The 24,807-nt window shown below is 44.2% G+C and overlaps 1 protein-coding gene across 1 annotated transcript in view; it reads left to right on the top strand.

Moving 5' to 3' along the window:
- Window positions 1-24,807, top strand: part of CCNY (cyclin Y) — a 100,303-nt gene that overhangs the window by 48,329 nt on the left and 27,167 nt on the right. The window contains exon 2 of the mRNA XM_033165115.1: window positions 18,436-18,510. Coding sequence (XP_033021006.1) covers window positions 18,436-18,510 — 75 coding nt within the window. The remainder of the gene's footprint in view (window positions 1-18,435; window positions 18,511-24,807) is intronic.

The following is a 24,807-nucleotide window of genomic DNA, read 5'->3' on the forward strand; positions in this document are numbered from 1 at the left end:
GGATCTGTCCTTCTAATGAGCACTCAGGGCTGATTTCTTTGAGAATGGATAGGTTTGATCTTCTTGGAGTCCATGGGACTCTCAAGAGTCTCCTCCAGCACCATAATTCAAAAGCATCAATTCTTCGGTGATCAGCCTTCTTGATGGTCCAGCTCTCACTTCCGTACATTACTACTGGGAAAACCATAGCTTTAACTATACGGACCTTTGTCGGCAAGGTGATGTCTTTGCTTTTTAAGATGCTGTCTAGGTTTGTCATTGCTTTTCTCCCAAGAAGCAGGCGTCTTCTAATTTCGTGACTGCTGTCACTATCTGCAGTGATCATGGAACCCAAGAAAGACTATTTACAAAATATAAAATACAGACATATAAAGTTACACTGTATAAATGTAAGAGTTTTTCTTTGTGGTATCTTTGTAGACGTGTATGGGAAAGCCCGCCCATTTGGAACAACCTAAAGCTAGAACCTAAATTTTTGATGGCAGGGCACACCTCTGGGTCCAGTTCCCATGCCCAATGAGGACACCTCAGTGTGTCCAAGCTGTTTCTTTCTTTTAGTCTGACCTGGGAAAGCTTGTCCAAAAAACCCAAAACCCTATGGAAGCAAGAGGTTTTTTATTTTTTCTTTACTGACGAAATAGATGACAAAATTCCCACTAGGGTCTTCTAATGGAGTGAAGCAGCACCCAAAATATGCACACTTCCTGCCATTAAGTAAAGATCTTTTTTTACAAATAGATGCCACAGATTCATCAGGGCATTGCGATAAAAACAAATTCCTAAATGCTACAGCCTTCTGAATTGTAAACTGTCCCTTAGACTACAGATAATCTATTAAGCAAATAGTTGTAGTTCAATGAGGTGTTCCAGTATGGGGTACGAATTTGGGACCAGACAGTAGAATAAGAGAAAACGGGGTGTAGTAACTAGGTGGAGTTTGGACGGTTTGAATCTGTGGCCCTGCCTGCATTGTACATTTAAAGCAGTACCATTCCACTTTAAACATTTATGGCTTTCTCCAAACAGTTGTGGGAACTGTAGTCTGTTCTTGGTGCTGAGAGTTGTTAGGCAACCCCTCTTCCTCTCAGAGAGCTAAAATTCCCAGAATTCCCTGGGGAAAGGGATTGATAGTTTGTATAGATCAGTAGAAAGATTTTTGGGGGGTCAAAATATTCATGATTTCCACCACCACCACCCCATCCAGAAAAACAACACATGTTCTATGTCAGGGGTCTGCAACCTTTAAGACAAAAAGAGCCACTTGGACCCATTTCCAAAGGGAGAAAAAAAACCTGGGAGCCGCAAAACCATTGCGACATTTAAAACAAATATAACACTGCATATATTGTTTCTTATGTTAATGCTATATATACAGGATCGTGCAGTCAGCTGCTATAGCTGCTATATCAATGAAAAATATGAGCATGTCTGATCTGTGACTTTTGATGGCTAGTCCCAGTTATTATTCTCTAATGAGGGGAGAGAGATGCACCCCATATGGTCCCAAATGCATGTATGCTTTGCTGCTTTTGATGCCCCAAATACAAAACCCTCTCGTATTCTGAGCAAGCTTGGGCTTGCTCTCCTGGATGTTGAATGAAGTCAAGGTGTGCATGTAGGGGTGTGTGTGTGTGTGTTTGTTTTGAATCAAATAAAGGGGGTGTTGAATAAACTCAGGGGGTGTGTATGTGTGTTGAATCAAGTCAAGGTGTGTGCGTGTGTGTACGGGGGTGTATGGGTGTTCTCCCAGGCTCCCTTTAAAAAAACGGGGATAAGCCGCTCTGAAGGGGCACCATGCACCCCTTCACAACGGCTCATCCCCGCTTGCTTTGAATGGAGCTGGGGAGGAGGGGTGAGCTTTCACCCCTGTCCCCAGCTCCCTTCAAAGCAAGCGGGATGAGCACAGGGCGTGGGGTGGTGGAGAAAGCAGCATCCCGGCTGCTTTCTCCACCACCCCGCGCCCAGCCGCCGATCCCAAAAGCCTGCTTTTGAGATCGGCGGGAGGGCGCAGAGTGGAGAAAACAGCCGGGATGCAGCTCTTTCCACCCTGCGCCCAGCCGCGGATCCCATTTTGGGATCGGCACACAGGGCCAGGGGTGGAGAGAGCTGCATCCCGGCTGCTTTCTCCACCCCGCGCCCTGCTGCTGATCCCAAAAGCCTGCTTTTGAGATCGGCGCGAGGGCGCAGAGTGGAGAAAGCAGCCGGGATGCAGCTCTCTCCACCCTGCGCCCAGCCGCGGATCCCATTTTGGGATCGGCACACAGGGCGAGGGGTGGAGAGAGCTGCATCCCGGCTGCTTTCTCCACCCCGCGCCCTGCTGCCGATCCCAAAAGCCTGCTTTTGAGATCGGCGCGAGGGCGCAGAGTGGAGAAAGCAGCCGGGATGCAGCTCTCTCCACCCTGCGCCCAGCCGCGGATCCCATTTTGGGATCGGCACACAGGGCCAGGGGTGGAGAGAGCTGCATCCCGGCTGCTTTCTCCACCCCGCGCCCTGCTGCCGATCCCAAAAGCCTGCTTTTGAGATCGGCGCGAGGGCGCAGAGTGGAGAAAGCAGCCGGGATGCAGCTCTCTCCACCCTGCGCCCAGCCGCGGATCCCATTTTGGGATCGGCACACAGGGCCAGGGGTGGAGAGAGCTGCATCCCGGCTGCTTTCTCCACCCCGCGCCCTGCTGCCGATCCCAAAAGCCTGCTTTTGAGATCGGCGCGAGGGCGCAGAGTGGAGAAAGCAGCCGGGATGCAGCTCTCTCCACCCTGCGCCCAGCCGCGGATCCCATTTTGGGATCGGCACACAGGGCCAGGGGTGGAGAGAGCTGCATCCCGGCTGCTTTCTCCACCCCGCGCCCTGCTGCCGATCCCAAAAGCCTGCTTTTGAGATCGGCGCGAGGGCGCAGAGTGGAGAAAGCAGCCGGGATGCAGCTCTCTCCACCCTGCGCCCAGCCGCGGATCCCATTTTGGGATCGGCACACAGGGCCAGGGGTGGAGAGAGCTGCATCCCGGCTGCTTTCTCCACCCCGCGCCCTGCTGCCGATCCCAAAAGCCTGCTTTTGAGATCGGCGCGAGGGCGCAGAGTGGAGAAAGCAGCCGGGATGCAGCTCTCTCCACCCTGCGCCCAGCCGCGGATCCCATTTTGGGATCGGCACACAGGGCCAGGGGTGGAGAGAGCTGCATCCCGGCTGCTTTCTCCACCCCGCGCCCTGCTGCCGATCCCAAAAGCCTGCTTTTGAGATCGGCGCGAGGGCGCAGAGTGGAGAAAGCAGCCGGAATGCAGCTCTCTCCACCCTGCGCCCAGCCGCGGATCCCATTTTGGGATCGGCACACAGGGCGAGGGGTGGAGAGAGCTGCATCCCGGCTGCTTTCTCCACCCCGCGCCCTGCTGCCGATCCCAAAAGCCTGCTTTTGAAATCGGCGGGAGGGCGCAGAGTGGAGAAAGCAGCCAGGATGCTGCTTTCTCCACCACTCCGCGCCCTGCTGCCGATCCCAAAAGCCAGGCAGGGGGGGCGCAGGCGGGCCACAGGCGCAGCGCCCCCCACCATTTCCCCGCCCCGGAGCCGCGGCAAAGCTCTAAAAGAGCCACATGCGGCTCCGGAGCCGCGCCTTCCCGACCCCCGTTCTATGTTCTAATATATTTCCATCTCATTTTATTTTCTGGTGGCTTGTGTCATCAGACTCTCTTCTGTTGAGAGTCTCTTGCATATGCAGAGTAAAACTGCATGTTGCTTTTTTCAACGTTAGACAGCTTTGCAAACAGATTACTACTGAGTGGGCGAATCATGTAAAGTTTTCCCAGAGGTATCTGACAGCACATCCTCAACTGTGAAGTTTTGAAATGTTACCTTCAAAATACAATTTCTTGAAACCTAGGTGTGTTGTTTTATTCTCCACACAGTCTGAGCCATTCGCATGCCATGTGCATTTAAAACACGAATAAACCCCATTGTGGAGTGCCTCCATGCAGTTGAGATTTTAGTGGCTTCAACTTGGATTCTGTAATATTTGACCCTGAGTCAGGTCGGCTATGTGTGGATAGAAGCAGATCCCTAAATTGATTAAGCATCTAAGAATAGCTTTGTAAATGCAACTGGATAATAGGCAATATCCCCTTCAAGTAAGCATTGAGGAAAACATTTTTTGCTCGTGTGTGTGTGTGTGTGTGTGTCTGTGTCTGTGTTCTGGTGAAAGATGCTCCCCTCCTTGGTATGGGATATTGCCCACCTTGTTTTTTGAGTTGCAGCTGAAATAAAAAAAAAAAACCCACAACGCCCATTGAACATAAGTCAGCAGTCAACAACACTGCTATTCTCCCCCCCTGCTGACATGGGGCTATTCTTACCAGAATTAGACACTGATAGAGAAAAACAATAAAATCCCAGCAGTACTAGCCTGTTGGCGAGCAGCAGTTCAGCCTCATCAAATTTTATGCCAGGCATTCTGATGTTTGAATGAGAGAAGCTGCAGGATGGCAGCGGATAGCAGTTTCCAAATTCTGTAGCAGGCAGGAACTGCTGCTGCAAATCGCTTTCTATCTCCTAAAGAAAATATAAACAGAATATTTCATTTCCTTCTTCTGGAATGTGTGCATTAAACTGTGGGAGTTTGTTTCTCAGGTTTTGTTGCTCAGAACTTTGAGGTAGCCCCTGCCCTACCTTCTGGGAATACCCCTGCCTTAGGGTCTTGCTTACGTGAAACTTTCCCAGAAGTAGGATTATTGGGGCTACCTATGGCATAGATTAAAATAATCGATAGGCACTTGCTTGAAAGCTTTTATTTCTCCAAATGTCTTTTACCCTAGAGTAGAGCCAGGGAAGCATTTTTAGCCTGAGGGCTGCATTCCCTCCTGCACAACGTTCCAAGGGCCACATCATCATGTGCATATACGCTGCTGAGAAACTTCATTAGTTGTGGCATATAAAGAGCTTAAATTAATATTTGAAAATACGCTGCGAAATTGCAAAACTGCAGCAAATTTTAAATTTACTGTCCAGATTTTCAATCACACCCTGTCTCTGGCTAATTTCAAGTGCTGCCTGTAAAGTTTTGCTAAAGATCTTTAATGGCTCTCTGCCATGTTACAGTGTTAAGGCTAAGAATGAAGTCTTGCTTGTTGCAGAGACACTGATGGTCAGTGTCAGGGCTGGAGTCAGACGCTGGTCAGCACGAAAGTCACAGTGCTCCATTGTCATTGAAGTTAACTATATTCAAGGAAAGTTAACTATATTCTTAAAAAGCAAAGACATCACCTTGCCAACAAAGGTCCGTATAGTTAAAGCTATGGTTTTCCCAGTAGTAATGTACGGAAGTGAGAGCTGGACCATCAAGAAGGCTGATCGCCGAAGAATTGATGCTTTTGAATTATGGTGCTGGAGGAGACTCTTGAGAGTCCCATGGACTGCAAGAAGATCAAACCTATCCATTCTCAAGGAAATCGGCCCTGAGTGCTCACTAGAAGGACAGATCCTGAAGTTGAGGCTCCAGTACTTTGGCCACCTCATGAGAAGAGAAGACTCCCTGGAAAAGACCCTGATGTTGGGAAAGATGGAGGGCACAAGGAGAAGGGGACGACAAAGGATGAGATGGTTGGACAGTATTCTCTAAGCTACTGGCATGAGTTTGGCCAGACTGCGGGAGGCAGTGGAGGATAGGCGTGCCTGGCGTGCTCTGGTCCATGGGGTCACGAAGAGTCGGACACGACTGAACGACTGAACAACAACAACAATATTCAAGGAAACGGCATACAGCTCAGCAACACTTCCAAGGAAGTCTTGCCCCTATGGAGCAGTTGTCAGGACTGGAGGTCCCTGCCTTCCACCCTTTCTAAGGCTCCTCCCAAATGTTTCCCAAGCAGTCTCAAACTGCGCCTTTTGCACCTCTGGCCTCTGTTCTGCTCACCTCATTATACTGCATGTTCTTGGAGACCAGGGGGAAGGAGTGCTTGTCACAGCAGGAGAGGGAGAGTCCTTGAATTCTGCAGTGGCCTCTTGACCCCCTTCCTCTGCTTCAGCGCCAGAGTCTGAACTGCTCCCCATCAAAAGCTCTTCCTGCTCACTAAACCCTGTTGCCCCTTCAGCATCTATCCCCTCCTCTCCCTCTTCTCCCTCTGACCTCCTCTATGTCCACCACCATCCCCTGGCTCCTCTGGGGTTTCCCTTGAAGGTTCCCCGGCTGGTGCCTCCCACCACTCCTCTTCGTCCAGCCAGTCCCTGCAGAATATTGCGCCTGCAAAATCAGTTTTTGTGTTGCCAGTTACTGACTGAGATCATAGTTCATATTCTGATAGGAATTAGAGGAAGAGAATGGCAAGTTCTCTGGAGTTCGCCTATACAGAGACTCAAAACTGCAGTTGTTATAGGTATATATATATATATACATATATATACATATATATATATATATATATATATATATATATATATATATATATATATATATATACATATATATATATATACACACACACACACACACACACACACACACACACACACACACACACATATATATATATATGTTTGTACAGGCCCTAATGAATTTGAAAGACCAACAGTGAGGCTGCTATCTGTCCTCTATTTCTCCTCATATAGCCGTTGTCATTAGAGGAGCCACGGTTGTGCCAGCAATCTCTTGTCAAGAGTGAGTATGATGACTTAAGAAGATACAGGAAATAATATTCCCATGCAAGCCTGGGGAAACGTATGGTCACCCAGTCACAAGTTCTCTCTAAACACAGTAGTGAGAGAGAATTGTTTTTAAAAAATGGCAAATGGATATGGAACTCCTGTTAGTAACTCTCACAAGCACAAATGGTTGGAAATGTCATGAAACAGATAACCTTTAATGAAAATGTTCTGGGGTGGGGGTGATATAAATCTCTCTCTCTCTCTCTCTCTCTCTCTCTCTCTCTCTCTCTGTGTGTGTGTGTGTGTATCTGTTGCAACCTAATGATGGAGAAATATCATATCTGGTTACAGCAACAAGAATAGTTTGTGTAGGACGTTGGAAGCAACCTGCTAATATTGTCAAGCATCCCTTCTCTTCCCCGTTGTCTGGCATGGCCATGAGGAGCTGATTAGAAGCACCCACTTTCAGATTTTAGTCACTGTGTCCAACTGTTGCATCTTGAAACAAGCCAATGTCATATTGTGGTTTTGCTTCATCCCAGGTGGTGGTCTCAGCTTGACAGAGCTTTGCCTCTGCTTGCTGCTGGAGACCGAAGTCTGCTACTATGAGTCTTCGGCCTGAGTACCACACAGAGTGAGCCAGAGTGTTACCTGCTTTTCTTTGACTTTGCCTTGTTGGAACTTGACCTCTTATTTGCTTGACTTTGCCTTGCCGAAACTGGGATCATGCTTAACACCTCCCCGCTTAGACATGAACCCCATCAAGCTGAGACCACAATCTTGTATAAGTTTCTTATAAAAGAGACATTTCTTGGTTTCCCCACCCCGAGAAAAGTGCAGGTAAATAATAATAATTATAATGATGATTAGATGTAGTAGTTCTGTGTATATATGGAAAGACACACTGTGTTTCCTGTTTCAACATTTCAATATTTGAATTTGCTCAAAGAATTAAAAAAAATCAAAGAAAAGTATTCTACAATAGAGCAATAAGCAACTTCCTAGCAGCAAGGTATCTCTTGCAAATTTCAGATCTCAGGATTTAGTTTCGCCAGTTCTGTGGACCATGAATAATTCATCTGGCTGTTAAAAATACATGCTGATTCTTGGATCAGTCTGTTTCCAGGCTATAGCTAATTTATGGATTTATTTCTTGAAGGAATAATTCAGATTTGGGCTGACAGATCTTTAAAAACTCAGATAATATCATCGTTTTATTGAGGATGAAGGGGGTCCTTTACAGAGTCTGATATGGAGTATATAACCAATTATAATAATGGTTGTTGTTGTTGTTTAGGTCGTTTAGGTCGTGTCTGACTCTTCGTGACCCCATGGACCAGAGCACACCGGGCACTCCTGTCTTCCACTGCCTCCCGCAGTTTGGTCAGACTCATGTTGGTCCATAATTCAAAAGTATCAATTCTTTGGCGATCAGCCTTCTTTATGGTCCAGCTCTCACTTCCATACATCACTACTGGGAAAACCATAGCTTTAACTATACGGACCTTTGTCGGCAAGTTGATGTCTTTGCTTTTTAAGATAGGTTTGTCATTGCAATTCTCCCAAGAAGCAGGCGTCTTTTAATTTCGTGACTGCTGTCACCATCTGCAGTGATCATGGAACCCAAAAAAGTAAAATCTCTCACTGCCTCCATTTCTTCCCCTTCTATTTGCCAGGAGGTGATGGGACCAGTGGCCATGATCTTAGTTTTTTTGATGTTGAGCTTCAGACCATATTTTGCGCTCTCCTCTTTCACCCTCATTAAAAGTTTCTTTAATTCCTCCTCATAACAGTTAAAGTGGTGTAAATGTGCTTTAAAGGTATGGTGGACTTCAGGACATGAAATGGTTTGGGGAAAACATGGTATAAATTGACTATTTGGTTGAGCTGAAAGGCTGCTTCACACATTGCAATGTTCCTAAACAACACGTGGAGAGGGATCTTTTGGACTTAATGAATGTCACCCTGCTCTGTATTACATTGCTGTTACTAACGTTGCTGGGTTTTTCTTAGAATTGTTGCAAATGTGGTAAAAAAATATTATTAAAAAGAATGAATACAGAACAGTGAACAAGTACCCTTGTTACAGAGTTGTGATTGGCTTCAGCTACCACTGATTGTATACTTCGTGGCAAATCCAGATTTGCTGTTCAGTAATGTGTGATTACCTGTAATATGACCCTTAATTCTCTGGCTCTTTGCTGCTACTTCTAAGAACTTTTGGCAAATGCTGTTTGTTCTGCTGCTGCAGGTCATGAGAAGGGAAGAAAGGGATGCCTAGGCAGTTCTGGTGGCTGAAAATCTCTCTCTCTCTCTCTCTCTCTCTCTCTCTCTCTCTGTGTGTGTGTGTGTGTATCAATCAAGGGCAGCGCACACACAACTCTGATAGTGTCTCTTACATTTAGAAGAGTATTTGTGTTTGTGTGTGCAGTTCCAGCTCTTTAATTACGTACTGAAAGCAACCATAATGCAATGCTGATTGCTTTTTCAAGCAAGAAATGCCTTTATTTTCCCTGGGTTGTCCTTTGCATACGCCTGTACCTGAACATAATCTTTAACTTGCACTGTCAACCTCTGTAAGAAACAGGAAAAATTATGAATGAAATAATGGTGAAGAAAGATCTCTGTTTTAATAACAGAGGATAACTCTGGGCTCAGCAAGATTTACGTTCATTCATTTAATGAGGTCACATAATCTTGGCAGTGTGTTCTTCAGGAGCAGCATGAAATGATAAGTTTCACCTTATTCCATTAGATGGTGGAATTAACCTCCCTGGTAATTTTGTTGTCATTGGACTGTCACGTATTCAGCAGCCATAAAAACGCTTCCCTCCCTCTCTTGTCAGCTCGCCTAATATATATGCAGGGGAGTTTTTGGTTACCAAATTGCTGCTCAGTTTTCCTTTTGACATGTGAACATTTTCAGGAGCATAGCATATCCGCCTTGACATAAAGCAGTCACAATGATAGGTTCTTCCCTTTTCTCAGAATAGTTGACCTGACATTCTTCCCTGGGAGACTTGGTCTTCCTCCTTTCACTAGAACAGAAAAGCAACCGGCAAGCACCTGTCTTTCATTGTGCCCTCCTCTTCTCGAGTTATCGCCTTATGCAATGATTTTTTTTTTTTAAATTTTAAAAATCATTTGTACTTGAGTGAAAAGCTGGTGCTCAGCAGCAGCTGTATTCCAATGGGGTTTCACTGCCAAACAGCTGGAATTAGAAATGAAGACGTGCTATTAGTCAGTCTTGCTCGCCTCTTTCAGGGTATTCTAAGATAACTTTATAAGTGATGCCATTGCTTATATGGTTAGACCAGAGGGACTTCCTTCAATAGAGTTCCTCAGAATCAAATGCAGGGGTCAGTGTGAGTGTGGTTGTGTGTGTAAGAATGCAACAACAGATGGCTTATTTTAAGTCTTTATCACTCTCCTGAAAGGGCAGGCTTTTGGCTAATTAAACAAGTTATGGCTCACTGGAAGGACAGATCCTGAAGCTGAGGCTCCAATACTTTGGTCACCTCATGAGAAGAGAAGACTCCCTGGAAAAGACACTGATGTTGGAAAAGATTGAGGGCACAAGGAGAAGGGGGCAACAGAGGACGAGATGGTTGGACAGTGTTCTCGAAGCGACTAACATGAGTTTGACCAAATTGCAGGAGGCAGTGGAAGACAGGAGTGCCTGGCGTGCTCTGGTCCATGAGGTCACGAAGAGTCGGACATGGCTAAACGACTAAATTGGTTATTGTTTTTGTTTGTAACTATTTTATGGGTTTTTGTGTTTTTATACCTGTAATTCTCAGATGAAGGGCGGTACAGTCGTACCTTGGTTCTCAAACAGAATGTGTTCCTGGAGTCCGTTCAACTCCCAAACCGTTCTAAAACCAAGGCATGGCTTCCGATTGGTTGCAGGAATGTCCTGCAGCCAATTGGAAGCCGCGGAAACTGTGCCAGATGTTTGGCTTCCAAAAATCATTCGAAAACTGGAATGCACACTCCCGAGTTTCGATTGTTTGGGGGCCAATTTGTTTGGGAGCCAAGGCATTTGAGATCCAAGGTACGACTGTGTTGAGATTTTAATCACCACCACCACCACCTATGCTGAATTTTTGACCAGTTTTCAAAGGCCGTCCACATTTAGAGCAGGAGTGCGAAACCTCAGTTTCATTGTACTGATTGTACCAGGGACTGGCATTGTCAGGTGTCTGCTGTGCACACTCTAGCAGGAGTCACACTGCTGACTCCCTGGCTCCTCTCCTTGCCATTGCTACTGGTGCCTGTTCATCTGCCATCTTCAAATCATGAGAACAAAAACAAGGAGAAGGAGCCTCTGTTTCCTTGTCCTCTCGTTCTGGACAGTGGTGAAGATTGAGCTGGAGCAAACAAATGAGCTGTGAGTTACTATTGGGGCGGGGCGGGGGGGGGGGAGGGGAGGAAGCAACTCTGACAGAAGACATCTCCACCCCATCGTTCAGCCCGGACACTGAGGTCCAGTGCAGAGGGCCTTCTGGTGAGGTTATAGGGAACCAAGCAGAGGGCCTTCTGAGTAGTGGCGCCCGCCCTGTGGAAGGCCCTCCCATCAGATGTCAAGTAAATAAACAACTACTGTAGCTGACTTTTATAAGACATCTGAAAGCAGCCATGTTTAGGAAAGTTTTCAATGTTTGATGTTTTATTGTGTTTTAATATTCTGTTGGGAGCTGCCCAGAGTGGCTAGGGAAACCCAGCCAGATGGGTGGGGTATAAATAATAAATTATTATTATCATTATATTATTACAAGGGCCAACTAAGGGTGTGTTGCCCAAGGACTCCCCAAAATTTGGAGCCAACACTATCTGGGTGTGACCAGTTGCTCCATTTAGTCCAGGAACATCATCTCAAGCAGTACCCATAGCAAGGAACTCATTGAAGGCATTATCAGCACATAATGTTTGTGCACAATTTTTTATTCCTGCTGAGAGTCATGCATAGGCTGTCTTCAAGAATAGAATTTTGATTGCTGCTGAGAGGAGTGAGCAAGGGATTATATAACTCCAGCTGGTATTTGTTTAGGCTGTAGAAATCTAGGGAGACAATTTGAGAATATGTGCTGGAACAAGAACCGTATAAAAATAGAATTTAAAAATCACTTCCAGAAAAGTAGCATGGATTCGTTCTTGGGTACAGAATGCTGTTATGTGCACATGGCTACTAAGTTGAGGAAAGGGCAAAGTCTGTAGTAAAGAGTCTACTAGTTGCTTGGACTGGTGATCAATACTTTCTAGAAGTACTTTTTAGCATTGATGAGTAATCTTTGGCCCTCCAATTGTTGTTAGATTCCAAGTCCCATCAGCCTCAGCCATTGTGGCCAATGGTTAGGAATTATGGGAATTATAGTCCAAAACATCTGGAAGAAAACAGGTTACCCACCTCTGATTTACAGTTGAGGGATATTACCTGACCTGCTGTGGGCTGTTGGTGGTCAACCACACCAGCAATGAAGTCTTTCATCCTCCTGCCACTACCTCTGCATACCACAGACAGGCTATGAACTGACCAAATCCCTGCTTAATAACCAAATTACGGCAATAGGTGCAGGTCAGAGTTTGCTCATAATGTCAGGGTGAGCTGTAGGTAGCTGAGTTGAGCCAGGGAGTTGTGGAATCTTTAAAGCCCCAAATACTTACCGGTAGTCCCCAAATATTGGAAAAATCACCTCCATTCCTATAGATCTTCTAGGGCAACTGGGGTCTCCAGCTGTTGACAGACTACAACTCCCATCATCCTGCTAGCTAGAGATGATGGGAGTTGTAGTCCAACAACAGCTGGAGAAACACTGCTCTAAGGTGCAGGTTCCAAAGATCTCAGGAGCTCTCTCTACAGTAACTCAGAGCATGACTTCTAGCATGGCCATCCTTGTTCTGTGGAAGAGTATTCCTATTGAGATACAGCAGGCACCCATTATCTGCACTTAAACAACTGAAAATCTTTTTTGGTCCCAGTAACCAATGGGTAGGCAAACTAAGACCTAGGGGCCGCATCTAGCTTTCTAAATCCAGCCTGCAGACGGTCCGGGAATCAGTGTGTTTTTACATGAGTAGAATGTGTCCTTTTATTTAAAATGCATCTCTGGGTTATTTGTGGGGCCTGCCTGGTGTTTTTACATGAGTGGAATGTGTACTTTTATTTTAAATGCATCTCTGGATTATTTGTGGGGCATAGGAATTCGTTCATTCCCCCCCCAAAAAAATACATTCCGGCCCCCCACAAGGTTTGAGGGACAGTGAAAAAGTTTGCTGACCCCTGAAATAACCCTTCCAAGTTGGATGAATAGGTCTTTGCCATGGGTGACTACTTGGTGTTTGTTTGTTTTTTAATTTATCTGCTGCTGTTACTTTGTCTGCTGAGGGTTTTTTTTTTAAAGCCGTTTTATTGCATTTGGTACAACTCCTTGAGATGTGCATGCAAAGCGGTAAACAATATTATAATAGTTTGCATTGGGATTTAATGCAAGTTACGATTTCTGCTCTTCTTCTTCCAATTATTTAGAAAGGCACACCATGAGTCAGATCACATTAGATTATTCCTCAGGAGTAGCTTTGAATCTCTGGTTATAATATATAGATAGATAGACAGATGGATAATTTATTACGGTCGGAGACCAGCATAAAAAACACATTTGGAGGTAGAATCTCAAGCGAAAAACAAACATGTAATACATTGTACAAAATTAAAATTTATAAATGCGATGAGCATAAAGCGACTTAAAAACTTTAAGATAAGCTACTGCAGAGATACAATCTAAATCAAATTCCTTATGAATACACAGTTGAAGTGAGGAACAGGTTTAAGGATTTAGATTTGGTGGATAGAGTGCCTGAAGAACTGTGGATGGAGGCTCGTAACATTATACAGGAGACAGCAACGAAAACCATCCCAATGAAAAAGAAATGCAAGAAAGCAAAGTGGCTGTCCAATGAGGCCTTACAAATAGCGGGGGAGAGAAGGCAAGCAAAATGCGAGGGAGATCGTGAAAGATACAGGAAATTGAATGCAGATTTCCAAAGAATAGCAAGGAGAGACAAGAGGGCCTTTCTAAACGAGCAATGCAAAGAAATAGAGGAAAATAACAGAATGGGAAAAACCAGAGATTTGTTCAAGAAAATTGGAGATATGAAAGGAAGATTTCGTACAAAGATTACCACAATTAAGGACAAAAGTGGAAAGGACCTAACAGAAGCAGAAGACATCAAGAAGAGGTGGCAAGAATACACAGAGGAATTATACCAGAAAGATATGGAGGTCTCATACACCCCAGGTAATGTGGTTGCTGACCTTGAGCCAGACATCCTGGAGAGTGAAGTCAAATGGGCCTTAGAAAGTCTCGCTAACAACAAGGCCAGTGGAAGTGATGATATTCCAGCTGAACTATTTAAAATTTTAAAAGAGGATGCTGTTAAGGTGCTACACTCAATATGCCAGCAAGTTTGGAAAACTCAGCAGTGGCCAGAGGATTGGAGAAGATCAGTCTACATCCCAATCCCAAAGAAGGGCAGTGCCAAAGAATGCTCTAACTACCACACAATTGCACTCATTTCACACGCTAGCAAGGTTATGCTTAAAATTCTACAAGGCAGGCTTAAGCAGTATGTGGACCGAGAACTCCCAGAAGTGCAAGCTGGATTTCGAAGGGGCAGAGGAACCAGAGACCAAATTGCAAACATGCGCTGGATTATGGAGAAAGCTAGAGAGTTCCAGAAAAACATCTACTTCTGCTTCATTGACTATGCAAAAGCATTTGACTGTGTCGACCACAACAAACTATGGCAAGTTCTTAAAGAAATGGGAGTGCCGGACCACCTCATTTGTCTTCTGAGAAATCTCTATGTGGGACAAGAAGCTACAGTTAGAACTGGATATGGAACAACTGATTGGTTCAAAATTGGGAAAGGAGTACGACAAGGCTGTATATTGTCTCCCTGCTTATTTAACTTATATGCAGAATTCATCATGCGAAAGGCTGGACTGGATGAATCCCAAACTGGAATTAAGATTGCCGGAAAAAATATCAACAACCTCAGATATGCTGATGACACTACCTTGATGGCAGAAAGTGAGGAGGAATTAAAGAACCTTTTAATGAGGGTGAAAGAGGAGAGCGCAAAATATGGTCTGAAGCTCAACATAGAAGGGGAAGAAATGGAGGCAGTGAGAGATTTCACTTTTTTGGGTTCCACGATCACTGCAGATGGTGACAGCAGTCACGAAATTAGAAGACGCCTGCTTCTTGGGAGAAAAGCAATGACAAACCTAGACAGCATCTTAAAAAGCAAAGACATCACCTTGCCGACAAAGGTCCGTATAGTTAAAGCTATGGTTTTCCCAGTAGTAATGTACGGAAGTGAGAGCTGGACCATAAAGAAGGCTGATCGCCGAAGAATTGATGCTTTTGAATTATGGTGCTGGAGGAGACTCTTGAGAGTCCCATGGACTGCAAGAAGATCAAACCTATCCATTCTCAAAGAAATCAGCCCCGAGTGCTCACTAGAAGGACAGATCCTGAAGTTGAGGCTCCAGTATTTTGGCCACCTCATGAGAAGAGAAGACTCCCTGGAAAAGACCCTGATGTTGGGAAAGATGGAGGGCACAAGGAGAAGGGGACGACAGAGGATGAGATGGTTGGACAGTGTTCTTGAAGCTACTAACATGAGTTTGGCCAAACTGCGAGAGGCAGTGAAGGATAGGCGTGCCTGGCGTGCTCTGGTCCATGGGGTCACGAAGAGTCGGACACGACTGAACAACTGAACAACAACAACAACCACAGAGAACTGACCCTGGATCGCTCGTGGAGCCGGGTTTGGGGATTTTCTTAACAAACTAGATTGGATCTGGGGATGGTCTGTGTCTGCAGATCTGAACACAGAATCTGGCGATCAACCGGGTCGTCTTCTGATCTTTACCTAACAGGAGCAGGTTGTATTTTTGCTTTTCCGGAAGCTCAACAAGCCTCACCAGCAAGGGATCAACGGTCTCACTATGTACCTCTTCGTAGAAGGGACATCTGAAAAATAAGTGCTCTCGGCTTCCTATTTCCCCCGATGAACAGGCACAGAGTCTCTGAGTGAATGGGACTTTTTAATAAGCTCCTTCCATGACTGGCGAGGGAATATATAAACATATAAACTCAGCAAGCGCTCTTAAAATGCATTGTGTTCTTTGTACCTGAGTCATGCCTATATCAAAGGGCAGGCTTTTGAGCCGGAAGATGAGCCTCCACCCCTTTCCTGGTCATGGAAACTTGAAGTGGCATTCTTGCTTCCTGCTTGAAAGTGCTTCATTTGTTAACAGGAGTTGAGTGCAAGACTGGCCCATGTGAAAGTATCAGAAAATAAGTCTGAACTTTCCCTCCAAGGTGTCTGTGTGCATTCTTGTTTCTTAAGCTTGTTTCTGTAACATTTGTGATAAAACCTGGCAACAATCATTAGTGTTTCCTATTGCACACCCAGGGAAGCTGTGATGAGAATTCTTCAGAAGCAGCTAGTTGCTAGGATACCTGGCCCTCATTCTTTTTGTGGTTGTCTCCTTCCTGTGCACTAATGAGTTTAAGGAATTTCTCTTTCTTTAAAATGATGCCAGTAGGCTTTCACTTTTTCATTCCACCTCACATGGATAATTATTTTCCTGGTCGCTGTTCTTAAAACTTTGGGTCCCTTAAGTGAAGGATTGGGAAAATTTGGAACAATACATAACAAGCTTATTTACTAATATGTCACATTTACCAATGTGCCACCAAGAAGCAATTCTGTCCTGAGTGCCTTTGGGGATCAGAGTATATATAGGACTGGACTGTGTGAGTACCAAATATGCTGGGTGGCCTGGAAGTCTTCTTTGGTCACTGACCTCTGATTGGAAAGTTTGCCTGACTACATTTCCCTGAAAGTATAGTGCATTTTTAATAGGCACAATCTCATGTCAACATTTTCCAAACAAGATAAATGGCTCCTGTTTTGACCTTTGGCATGAACTTAAGGAAATGCCTGGCAGTTTGATTTGTGTGCCTAAACTATATAATAAGCTGATTTACAGCTGTTTACATCATGATTGCCATCCTTGCATTGCCAACATTTTCCCATCTATCCTTTTTTTCTGTACCTTTAATATGAGGTGATAGTGTGCATGCCCGTGTTTTGAAATACGGTAAAATTCTCAGGCTGACTTCTGCTGTGAAAGGCAAAAGAACAGATCAGACTTGTCCCTTCCTCCCCAGTTAGTTTGCAGATCACACTAATGGACGGCACAAATGAGAGGACCATTTCTTCACATTGCCCTGCATTTGCCGATAAGTGTACATTCAACAGGGAACTGCAGCTAGTCCTGACTTCCTGGGGACCATAGGTACACCTGTGTTCGAAAACACTCATTTGCCAAAGTCACACGCTTCTCTTTTAAAGTGCGCTCATGAAAACATAATGTATGAAGACGTCCTGCATCATTTAGAGAATCATCCAGAAAGTAAATTGGGTGTTCATTCCTGCCCAAGTTGGAGAATCCCTATCACTTCCAATTCATTTCCCAATTCTTCCTTGTGGACCTGTCAAGGAGAAAATTGGGATAATATACCATTCTCCCCATGCAGTGAGCCTTTTACATAGAGAAGCATTCAGACTTGTAACCCCCCCTCACCCAGTATAAAGTGGCATAGTCCAGAGCAGACTAGTAGCAGGTATTATTTCTGCATGCTTGTGTGAATCCACCCCATAAGTCATGACTGGCGAAATTAATTATGTGATGTGGCATTGACGATTTCAGCATTTGCTTACCTCTTGCAAATGGCAACCAGTGAAGTGGAAAAGGGTCAGGGAAATGCTAAGTGGGATGATGTTGGGTCACAAGCCTTCTTCCACTATATATTTCTGGGGAGATGTGGGTCAGCAGCCATGTGTCCCTCATTATTTCTAGTTCAGGCCTGTTAAGCAGCATAGATTACACGGAACTCAACAGCTTGCTACTGTAGAGGGAGTAAACTGAGATTCTCAACAGCTTTGACTCTTACCGTAATAGTGGGGGATATTCAGAATGGGTCCGCCTTTAATACTTAGGGACGCGGGTGGCGCTGTGGTCTAAACCACAGAGTCTAGGGCTTGCCGATCAGAAGGTCAGTGGTTCGAATCCCCGCAACAGGGTGAGCTCCCGTTGCTCAGTCCCTGCTCCTGCCAACCTAGCAGTTCGAAAGCATGTCAAAGTACAAGTAAATAAATAGGTACCACTCCAGCGGGAAGGTAAATGGCATTTCTGTGCGCTGCTCTGGTTCACCAGAAGCAGCTTAGTCATGCTGGCCACATGACCCGGAAGCTCCCTCAGCCAGTAAAGTGAGATGAGTGCCACGTGGACCTGGTGGTCTTGACTCAGTATAAGGCAGTTTTCTAGGTTCCTGTTTCTCTTAACTCAGACTAACCAGGAAAAAACAACAGCAACTCATTATGGGATTTGGTGGAACAAAGATTAATGATATTATTCCTCCCTATTAGTGAAGTGGGTATATTACATGCTAGGCATCAGAACAGTGAGAGGGCAGTATGCTGGATCTTGCCAGCTGTCAGTTCCATATCTGAAAATGATCTGACAGTAGTTGGTGTCCTTGTATGAACGATTTGCATAATACATGTTTATGCTGCAGTAGAACTGATTTTTGCATCTACGAATCCTGCTTGAAAATATATCTGAATAGACTCAGCTCTTTAAAAAGAATTGGCTGTGGGTGGGAGTAGGGTCTCAAGGCCAAAGTTACTTAAAAATGGACTCACATGGGGCGTTATTTTAATGTTATCTCTCTTTTCTTTCAAGATCTGAACATGGAGTTCAACCCATCAGATCATCCACGGGCCAGCACAATCTTCCTCAGCAAATCTCAAACAGACGGTAGGTCACCAGTGTTATTATACAAACAACAAAAGATTTATGTGCACTTTATAACATACGCTTCATGCTTAGTTTATAATATGCATGTGGCCCTATTGCAAGACCATACCTGATAACAATTGGGATAGATAATTAGCTGTTATATTTATTTTATTTAAAAAGCCGTGGTTTGCGGCTGACATGCTATTCAGACTGAGCCACTGGCTTGGATTGCTTTAATAGCAGCATCAGAAATGGAAATTAACCATGCGAGTCTTTCGTCCTAAACATGTTCAGGATCCTAAACATGTTTAGCATGGGAGTCTTACTGACTTATTTTCATTTTTTAGGACTTTAACAAAATGATCTGTGAGAGAGAAATAGTCTTGCTTTCTCTTGAGGCATAAAAAACAATCTGAACTCTCTCTGTTTTTGATGCAATCTGATAAATGAGGGCCCCATACACACATAATCCTTTTTCCAAGACCACTTATGTGCCTATGAGCTATTGATTCTCAATAAGGACTGTATTTCATAGTGAATTGTTGTGTTTAGACTACTGGATTATTTATTTAGATTCCACCACCAACCCGCAAAAAAAAAAAAATCCTTTGTGTTTATCAACAATTAATCTTTTCTCATTATACAGACACAATTGTATAGTTAAGTGTTTTGAAACTGACGTATTGCAGCATAGAATTCTCACATATTAAGTCGATACGAATCTTCCTTTTGAAAAGACTGTGGGGTGAGGTCTCACTTTGTTCTTAAGTTGTTGTGCTTTATGTGAACCCATCTATTTAGGTCAGTGAGGACCAAGTACATCTACAAAGACTGGTCCTCTCTTGTACCAAATAAGCTGAGAGACAGTTCTTTTGCTCAAGGCACTGTTGCTTTGCAAGGACCTGAAGCTACTTGCAACAAATTTTCTACTGGACCACACAGGCTCATGTTGTAAACGATGACTTATTTTACAAAACAGGCAAGAGTTACTTATTGGAAACTTTAGGAATAATTTTTCAACAAGTTAGTTCAGTTAGAGAGGCCTCAGAGCTGAGGTGTTTGATTTATAGCATTTTGCTTGCAGGCTGCACATTTTAAAAATAAAACAGTCTTTCTCCTTGCACTCATTGATCAGTGGAGTAGAACATCATCATTTATTAGTCTGGGTTTCTACAGCACCTGGAAATTAACAGTATTTGCCTTGGAGTGAACCTTGATGCAATCAGTGGAGGGAGATTCATTTACTGTTGGCTTATTCAATCTGTAGTGCTGGGCCTCAGTGATGATAGCTCCCCCTTGTTCTGAAGCTGTCGGGTATAATAAATGGCAATCATTTCGTCACTGAAATGTTTGCTAGAAATCCTTAACAAAAGTCAACCCTCTGTTAAGTTTTCTGTACCCCTGCCGTGATATCATGTCCTGATATCACAAGCCAGTGCTGGGGTGCTGGGGCTCTGGGAAATAAGCTGTGCCCCCCCAACCCAGTGGACCCCCAAGGGACTACATGCTGGCAGAGGCTCAGGGATTGGAGTTCAAAACTTATGGAGGGCACCAGTTTGATGAAGGTTGATACAGAGGTATATGGATATGTTTTCAAAAAGAGAAGTTTTGTTTCTGTTCAGTGTTTTCTTAATGCAAGAGGAACATTGGGAAATCAGGATTGTATCCGACCATGTTCTACACAGTGTAGGCCCATTGGAATCAAGGCCATTTAGTGGGTCTACCCTGAATTGAACCAGCATGGAATACAACCCTCAGTGTGCCATGTGTGATCTTTAAAATCGTTTTTAACACTTCTGTAACCCTCAGTGGTTGCTGAAACAGAGATGAATCCCAATGGGGGAATGATTTCAGTAAACCCTTCTGCACCATGACAACACCTTTCAGTGGTTTATCTGGGGTGGTGCATATCAGAAGACGCACAGTATAACATCAGATTTGGCTGCAGGATAGTTTCACTAAAGACAGACTAGGGGCCATTACATGTCCCCCGCTCTTAATTGAGTATGAAAGAAGGATCACAATTGCCTGGTACCACGTCAAGTAAATTACACAGTTTGGTTAACCACAGAATGTCATATTGATTAGTTGGGGCAACAGGAACAAGCGTACTTTCACTTTCACTTTCACTTGCCAGTGCCCATTTACAGCATTGCATTTGCTTATGTTGGCCTCCCTTCTGTATCACCAGGTAGTCTGACTTTGTGGTACCATGTTATTCTGATGTTCTGTATGCGATTCCTCATTGGCTAAGATCGTGAAATGAAGTAAGATTGGCAACAAAATCTAGAATTGGCAACAAAACACTTGAGAGATAACCAATACAAATAGAAATGAAAAGTGTGAATGGTCAGAAAAATACTGGGCTAAGCTGAAAAAATTCACAGGCAATATCATTCTGAATGCCAGTTTCTAGAAACCTCAGAAGGGTAGACTGCTCTTTTAGGCTTCTCACAGGCATCTGGTTGGCCACTGTGAGAACAGGATGATGGACTAGATCAGTGTTTTTCAACCTTTTTTGGGCAAAGGCACACTTGTTTCATGAAAAAAATCACGAGGCACACCACCATTAGAAAATGTTAAAAAATTTAACTCTGTGCCTATATTGACTATATATAAAGTAATTCTCTTGAATTTTTCAATTTTTCCCACGGCACACCAGGCAACATCTCGCGGCACACTAGTGTGCCGCGGAACAGTGGTTGAAAAACACTGGACTAGATGGGCTCTAGCAGGCTTTTCTTATGTTCTAAGTTTTCACATCAGAAATGTTTGTAAATGAACGTTTGGTGCAGTCTTGCAGTTTTGCGATTTGTTGTTCCATTGTGAGCAGGGAATATTGCATTCCAGTGACTGTACAGGTAAAACTGGATTATTTTGCAGACCATTGTTCCAAATCTGGTTTTCTTTACAATCTAACACAGTCTTACATTAATGCCCAGAGTGTGGGAAGCCACTTGAACAGCTTCTGAGTTATAAAACACCTTTATAATCAAGGTGTAGTTTTCCTGTACTTGCAGAGTTAAGCATTGCTAGGCAGTGGATTCCTTCCTAGGTTTGTTTTTGGATGTCAGTTGATCAGGATGTCTGAAATAAGGGTGGAGCTATGTAGAGGCATTCGCTGACTTCACGGTTTCCCCCCCACATGGTGATTTTTGCAAAGCACACACGTTATGATTCATGATATCTTGCCGGATCAAAAATTATGAAATCGCCAGCACAGTATGGACATCAAACTGGTTTTGGATGATATATCAATATGGTGGTACCTCCAGTTGCGGACGGGATCCGTTCCGGAGGTCCGGTCGGATCCCGAGGTTTCCGCAACCTGAGGACCGCTTCTGTGCATGTGCAGACTGCTTCTGCGCATGTGTGCGCAGTGAAACCCGGTAAAATACCTCCAGGTTTGCCGCACACGCATCCTGAAGTTTACGTAACCAGGGGGTTACGTTAACGGAGGTACGACTGTATATCGCCCAGCCCTTCTACTGTCCTTGTCCAATTTTGTTGTAGCTTTAAGAACAACTTTCACTTAGAAGAGCTTTCCTTGTGGCAGGGAGGCACCTGTGCTTTGCAGCACTCTGTAATTGCTGTGAAAAGCCAGCCAGATGCCTAGCTGCATGCTGGTTCTGGTCTTCTGTGTGGACCTCTGCAAGCCAATGTAGGCTGACCAAGTGCCAGTACTGCGGGAGTTGGGAGTGCTAAAATATACCAAGTACCTGAAAGCTGTTGAAAGATGGCCTCAGGCAAAACAAAAAAGAAGCAACTTTTCCTACAGCCTTCTCAGATTATAGGCACTGGGTCAAAACAGATTAGCCTGGGGTTTGAATAAACAGCGGTTGTGATTTTTATTGTTGCCGCTGGAATTTTACTAATTATGCTGTTTGCTTGATGCTTCCTGCTGTTATGTTGACTTTGTTTTGCAACTTTGGACACTTTTATAATCATGTTGTGCTGTGTTTAGATTTCTTAGCTGTTGTGCTTTTAATTGTGGATTTTATTTATTTATTTCAAAAGGTGGAACACAAATAAAATAAACATATAATGCTAGATTGTGCTTTCTGGCATTTGTCAGGGGCATTTGGGTTCTGTGCTGTTGCTCTGAGGAGACCATTTCTGATCCTCTGGACTGCAGCCTGCACCTTTGTATAATAAACTGGAACATCTTTTATTGTCGTGCAGCTTCTCGCTCCCGAAACACTGTTCAGAATTTCTAAATTTAGGCCGTGCCTGCAGAAATATGTGAAATTCCATTCCCAAAATAAAACCGGTGGCATTGTGGAAGCCAGAGAAGAGCAGTTGGCAAGTAGGCTCTGGTGTTAGGAACAAATTCAGGTTGCATTTGAATTTGCTAGTTGCGCACAAAACAGCTTGAGATGTATGTGACGCTCTCATTTGAAGCCGAAGGATAAGCAGAGTCAGAAGAAGAGCACGGTTGCAGGTTCCAGGAATAAGTTTTAAAGTTGTAGTGGGAAAGGAAAAAAAGTGAAATAGAACCCTGAACAGGAATGGGGTGATAACAGGGTGACAGTCCAGGTCCCATACCCCGGCACAGGACTTATAGGCAGTAACCCCCTGGACCTGCTCCTCGTCATCGTAAGTGCTTTATTTGAAAAAAAAAAGTAGGTGACGGTACATACACCCCTCTCCCACCCCTTCCCCTTTGCCTGCCTCCTCCGCCACTGCCACTGCTTCTCACCTGGAGGCATTTTGGTGCAGCTCACAAAAGTGGGTCTACCACAGAGTGGTGTGGCTAGAACGACCGTTTCCTTGACATGCAGGCCACTTCAGCTATGCCACTTAGTGGTAGAACAAAGCAGTCCTCCTCTACCACAAAATGGCATGCCTAGAGTGGCCCATATCAGTGATGATGAAGAAGAGCCACTGCAGGAGTTAGTGACAGTGATAATTATGGTGAGGAGGTGGACTCACTGTGGAAGGGGTCACCATAGAGTCCTTAAGTGCCCTTAAAAACAAAACAAAACCATTCAAGCAGGGTGGAGCAAGGCCAGTTAAGGCTGTGGCCAATACAGGAGGTGTGGCCTGTGTACAGTCCCGAGGGCCACATAGAGAGGCCTGCATTTTGCTCTCAGGCCTGAGCTTCCCAACCCCTACCCTAGAGCAATGTTGTTCACCTTGGAATACATTCTGTGGATGCACCGCTTTAGATTTAGCTCCTCCCTGCTAGCTTGCCTCAGTTGAGTGAGATTGTGCTTGTTTGTTGCCAGTATACACTTGTCAGCTTGAAAAGACCAAAGAAAATTCCACTTTTCATTTTAAGAGTTGAGGAGAAACCGAGTCAGCTTTTCTTTGAACTTGTGTAGTCCTTTGCTTAGATCAGTACCAGACAATTCCCCTAACTAGAAGAAACATAGCTTTTATTCCTGTACTAAATTATTTAAAAGCTATCAAAATGCGAGAGGTTGTAATTGATGTGTAATTATTAACTCAAGGATATTGCCTTTTGTCCTTTTGAAGTCTCCCACTAAAATTGTCTCTTGCACACTGCACAAAAGACTACAGAAAAGCACAATAATATGGAAAAGGTGCCTTTTCTCCCTTAATTTTAATGCTGCTTAATTTCACCCTGTGGCACTAAAAAGCTTAACAGTTAAACTACACTTTCCGAAATTAGAATTGGGACTTGGCTTTAAAAATAAAGCAAATTAAGAAACCATAGAATGCAATTTTTGTTGGTTGTTGCAGGAGCTTGTCAGCTGAACTTTTCAACCTTGACTTAATTGTATTCAGTTTCATTGAGGCTTGCAGCCTTACACCTGGGAGTTTGGCCCTTTGAATGCTGGCTTACTTCTGAGTATACTCATAGAGTGTTGCACTGTTAATGGCTGGTTTTTTCATCATGCACCATCTTTTCAGCTAGGTGTCCCTGGCACCTAAATAAAACAGATAATTGTTGCATTTTGTTCTAAGGTCACCATGTGGTCAGCATGAGATGATATGAGATGTTCAAGAATTTTTGTGGGGAGCAGGGGTAGAACTCTTGTAGGTCTGGGGACTCTAGAATGTTGGTTATATGTCCTACACCAGCCATTCATTGGATTGGCATCAGTGCACTTTTTGGGACTACAGCAGCAAGGATGCAGATGGAAGAAAAGGGGATGGTGAAGTGAAGTACCGGTAGTCCTGAACGAAGTAGTTCGAGGTTCTGGAGGCAGCTTGTGTCTAATTTGGTATCAAAAACTTTTGGTTTGTCTTTTTAGCATATTGAAATATTTGAAATTGATCTGCAAGGATGTTTATTAACTGGTAAATCTCAGTGTCTATTAACATTTTCACATTGTTAAAAACACATTT

The sequence above is a fragment of the Lacerta agilis genome, chromosome 12, assembly GCF_009819535.1.
Source record: "Lacerta agilis isolate rLacAgi1 chromosome 12, rLacAgi1.pri, whole genome shotgun sequence".
NCBI lineage: Eukaryota > Metazoa > Chordata > Lepidosauria > Squamata > Lacertidae > Lacerta > Lacerta agilis.